Source organism: Sinocyclocheilus rhinocerous, unplaced genomic scaffold (assembly GCF_001515625.1).
Source record: "Sinocyclocheilus rhinocerous isolate Xijiao unplaced genomic scaffold, SAMN03320098_v1.1 scaffold195, whole genome shotgun sequence".
In the NCBI taxonomy this organism is placed as follows: domain Eukaryota; kingdom Metazoa; phylum Chordata; class Actinopteri; order Cypriniformes; family Cyprinidae; genus Sinocyclocheilus; species Sinocyclocheilus rhinocerous.
Window position 1 is genome coordinate 448,852 of NW_015631099.1, and position 4,561 is coordinate 453,412.

At 37.9% G+C, this 4,561-nt stretch overlaps 1 protein-coding gene across 1 annotated transcript in view; it reads left to right on the top strand.

Moving 5' to 3' along the window:
- Positions 1–4,561, top strand: part of pls3 (plastin 3 (T isoform)) — a 24,441-nt gene that overhangs the window by 12,873 nt on the left and 7,007 nt on the right. Inside the window, exon 9 of the mRNA XM_016554361.1 lies at positions 3,332–3,427. Coding sequence (XP_016409847.1) covers positions 3,332–3,427 — 96 coding nt within the window. The remainder of the gene's footprint in view (positions 1–3,331; positions 3,428–4,561) is intronic.

A 4,561-nucleotide genomic window follows, 5' to 3' on the forward strand; every position in this document is an offset into this window, starting at 1 on the left:
TTCAGCTATTAAAATAGTTCAGTTTTGTATGTAATGGAAAAGTGATTATATTTAGTTTCATTTTTTTATAAAGTAAATTTAGAAAAACATTTGGGGTATTTTTTGTTCGTTAAATGTAAGTTTTTTTTGTTTTTTTTAAGTAAAGGTCAGCGGCAGACAGTGAATTGATCATAGCCTATAGCCTATGTTTGATCAATTTAGCCTTCTCAGGCACGCACAGTGCCGTACACCTGCAGGCGCCACTGACTCGGACGGTTGTCGTGGTAATAAACACCGTAAACAACAAACGTTCGCGTGTCCGCGCGTCCGCGCTTAATGCGCATATTCTATATGAAAATCATTTTAGGGGGCCCTTGGCTTTTGGGGGCCCAAGGCGGTCGCCTACCTTTGCCTAATGAGTAAGTCCGCCCCTGAATGTCTCTGTTGTAACACATGTAACTGAAATTGGAGCTCCTGACAACACAAGAGGAAACCAGTTGTCAGATATCTTTTCTACAGACAACCTGAAAACTGCATTCTTATTTCTTAATGTGATGTATTCCAGAAAAAAAAAAAGTTCATAAAAATATTTCAAAATATTTTCCCTTAAAATGATGTGCACATCAGTGTTGATGCCATGCTCGCTATAAAGGAAAGACTAAAATGTCATGACTTGGCTTTACTAACCATATTATGTATTGTAAGCATCATAAACAGTTTCATGGTCAAATTTTTGTGAATATTTCCGTTACAGTCCTGTTGTTTTGAAGAATATTTGCCAATCAGTGCAATAGTGGTTAAATAGTCACAGATAAAGTTGTTTTTAGTGTTGTGCATTAAGGCAATCACTATTAGTGTTGCTCATACTTAAAGTTAGTGTTTGTATTAAACAGCAGTGGTTCTTAATTCTGGTCCTGGAGACCAGTTGATCTCATGGAGCCTCATGGTTCCTTAATGATGATCTGAATCAGGTGTGTTAGAAAAGGAAGACATATGGACTGTATCTGAAAGCTGAAAAATGCTGCCTTTAAAGATGCATTCCAAGGTAGAAAGGTATCAAGACACATCCTAATCTAATGTTAGTTTCACTGCCTGTCTCCTGAGATGCCTTTATCTGATCGATTTTTGAAGGCAGCAAAGATGTATCCTTCGCTGCCTTTGATATCCCACAATCCTGTGTGTTCGATTCTGTGACAGTTGAGCTAAAAATAAAGATGGCGTCTGAAAGTTGCTGTTGTTGGTCAGTTTGTGTAAATGTAGGTTTTTGACAAACTTTATCCACTTTTGATGTCATTTCTAGCAAGAAATTAGTATTGCAGTAATTTTGTTGTAGATCATTAAACTGTTACACGTCCTCAGACGCCCATCTGAAATCAGTTTCATGAGGTAGCTACGTTCGTGCACAAACGCAGCCTGCAAAATTATTGCCTGATAAGGCAGCGAGTCATCAAGCTTTCAGTCGCAGCCACAAAATGTGCAGAGCAGAGGGGCATGGCTTATTGAGAAGAGGCGTTCTATTATCTTTCTATTCAAATCCAGAGTTATATATAGAGCACACCATATTATAGGGACTTGGGAGTGGGTGGACTCTTTTGACTTCAGAACACCACAACATCAGCATATCAACACCCTAGCATTGTGAAAGGGAGTTTTTCCATGTACATGTAGTTCTAGCATTTTGAAAGCTTAAGAGAGACTTTAAATGATATGCTATACTACTACAGTATATTAAATGACATGTACCTGCAAAAAATAAAAAAATGGAATAACATAAAACGTGTAAATGTCAAATGGAAAGGTTTACGTAGACGTTTTGCGCTTTTTAAATCTCTTGAAGAACTAATGGTTAGATGACAGATTTACTTTAGCTTTCCTTTAAATGTGAAATAATTCTCAGCCTCAAATGAGTGGAGTCATGTTGCCAAATTTATCCAAATTAGAATTTACATAACAGCTAACTCCATTTTCTGTTTCATAAAGGCAGTTCACCAGAGTGAAAGGGCAGTTACTTTGACTTTCAAATGCTCTGGCATACCATGAATTTTGTAAAACATGCGAGGGGTCATTTAGTATCTAATAAAAGGTATGTGACCTGAGCTGTTACGTGATTGCCCTCTTAACTCATTCGTTCTCAAAAAAGGGGTTTGGTGATAAAAGACTGATCTCTACTGAATGATTTAACTAATATCTGTCTCTATCTCCCTCTATGCTGCAGTTAACAGATTTTTCAAACTGTGTAAAGGTACTTTTCCAAATGTACTGTAATCGGTTACAGTGTGCATTTTTGTTGTTGTTTGGTTTGTTCATTCATTCAAATCTACCACATTCATGTTCTCAGGAATTCATGCATGATTGTGTGTTTCTGATATTTTCACAAATCTCTCTGGACTGTGTCTCATCTAAATATAATTCACAATGTAAATGTATTCTGCTGCCTTCAAGTCCTTTGTTATTTTGGTCAAAATCAAATGGATGCATTGGACCGTTACAGCACTGTAGTTGCAAAAGCAATGTTGCCTCATAGTATTTTTGGCAAGCCTTATCATTATTCTTCAACAACAGCTCAAAAAATGCATAGAAACTAAATTGTACAAGCAATTTTCACAATGAAAACCTAAATATGATTAATACCACCTTATGAAATGATTCTTTAACCACATAAAGCTTGCTTTATCATATTTGATACTCAAATATCTAATGCCTTTAAATGATCAACATGATCAAAACTTTGCTGAAAAACCTGTGGCACACAATCTACTACATGCCTTCTGTCATAAACAGTGAAAACACATGTTTATATGCATTTCATATAAGTAGTCCGCTATACTGTTTTATAGATATACATTACAAGCTAACAGCATTTCATCTGCAACAAATTGCATATTTTTGCTCAGTTTAGGTCTAAAATGAAAGGGATTTTCCTCCTTGAGTGTGAGCTCCATATTATCACTGCATATGAGCTATAAATTCCTGTATCTAATATGATACTTAACAAAAGGCACATATGCAAACCTTTCTTTTAACATATTGTCAAATTTCAGTAAGTCTGGGCTCAAAGAAAATCCCACAAGTATTTTGTAGAGATTTGTAGAGTATTTTTTAATGACTGAAACTTGATGATTTTGAAGTCTCTGACAATCAATAAATGTTTCATTTCAGCTTTTAACACAAAAATAAGTAGACATTGTTTTCTGTTGAATGCAGTGGCATAATAGATTCTGTCTCTAGTAATTATGCCACTATGGCGTTCATGTGCTTTCAGCTCATAAATACAATCCTACAGACAGGACTTGAAGGCAGCATTACACTACGTTCATTTAAATATTTTTTTTCCCTCTTCTCGCTCTTGCAGGACTCGAGGGCTTATTTCCACCTGCTCAACCAGATCGCGCCGAAAGGTCAGAAGGAGGGTGAAGATCGTATTGACATTGACATGTCAGGCTTCAGCGTGAGTTCAAACAATACACTTTTAAAATGCACATCATTCACTATGTGTTTCTGTCATAAACCAGCCCAAAAATGTGAGACCAGAAACATAAGATCAGCTTCACAATATCTAAGGTCTTATAATGCATTCACAGTAGTGAGCTGCTCTCAGTAGAGGAGGAAGGTTTGTATCAGAATATCAAAGCTTCAGTCACTGTAGCAGCTCATTGTAAGTCAGGACGGAGGCAGTTCATCTCAGATGTGTGATGAGACACACTAGGGACTTCCTGAAAGCCTCAAGCTTCCTGCTTTTTGGAGAGCAGTTGTCAAGCATCAGCAGTTCAAACACAAGTGTTTCTCTGAGGGTCTAAACTTGGCATGAGAGGGTGAAAGTGTATGCAAACCTGGGATTGATTTTCATAATCAATGCCAAAATTAAGAACTGCAAATTCTAAGCAGGATGTGTTTTCTTTATGTGTTTCTGACAATAGTGAATTCCAGTAGGAACTCAGCAAAAAGCCACTGTTTATTGCACATTGTGTTCCAGTCTGTGGCCCTTGGCAGTCACAACACTGCGGATGCCACATTCCACCCCCAGTACGCCGTGATTCAAGTCATTCACTGGTTTGGTTCGGGACAATAACAGAGTTGCCCATTACCCAGCAGCGTCTAAACAGACAGAGGTCTGATGTTTGAGTGCTGGGTGACTCATGTGAGTGTATTTAACCCCACACGCTGGCCGGAGCAGCTGTTATTGACTGTGTGCTGTGGTTCGCCAGCAGCTGCTGTAGTGCTGGGACACAGTCAGGGTCATTTCATCATCTACATTACCCACTGTTTCAGCTTTCCGCTGCCGTCGTGTTGTGTTAGTGTGTGCAGTCACACCACAAATAATGTTTCCTTTCAATGCTTGAACCTCCATGTCTTGCATTCTGTTTCAAACTGGTGAATCGCTTCATTTTGTTCTCTACTTATGTAGTTCATCAAAAAAAAAAAAAAAAACTTGATTTTCACCACAGGGGGACTTTAAGAAATGAAAAGCCGCTGTGTGTTGCTCAGAGACTAACAGTTCTGCTCTGTCTTTATATTTTAGTTTCAATTAAGTGGTGAATTTACCAACACCGCAAAACAGCACCAGAGAAAAAATTCCGCGGGT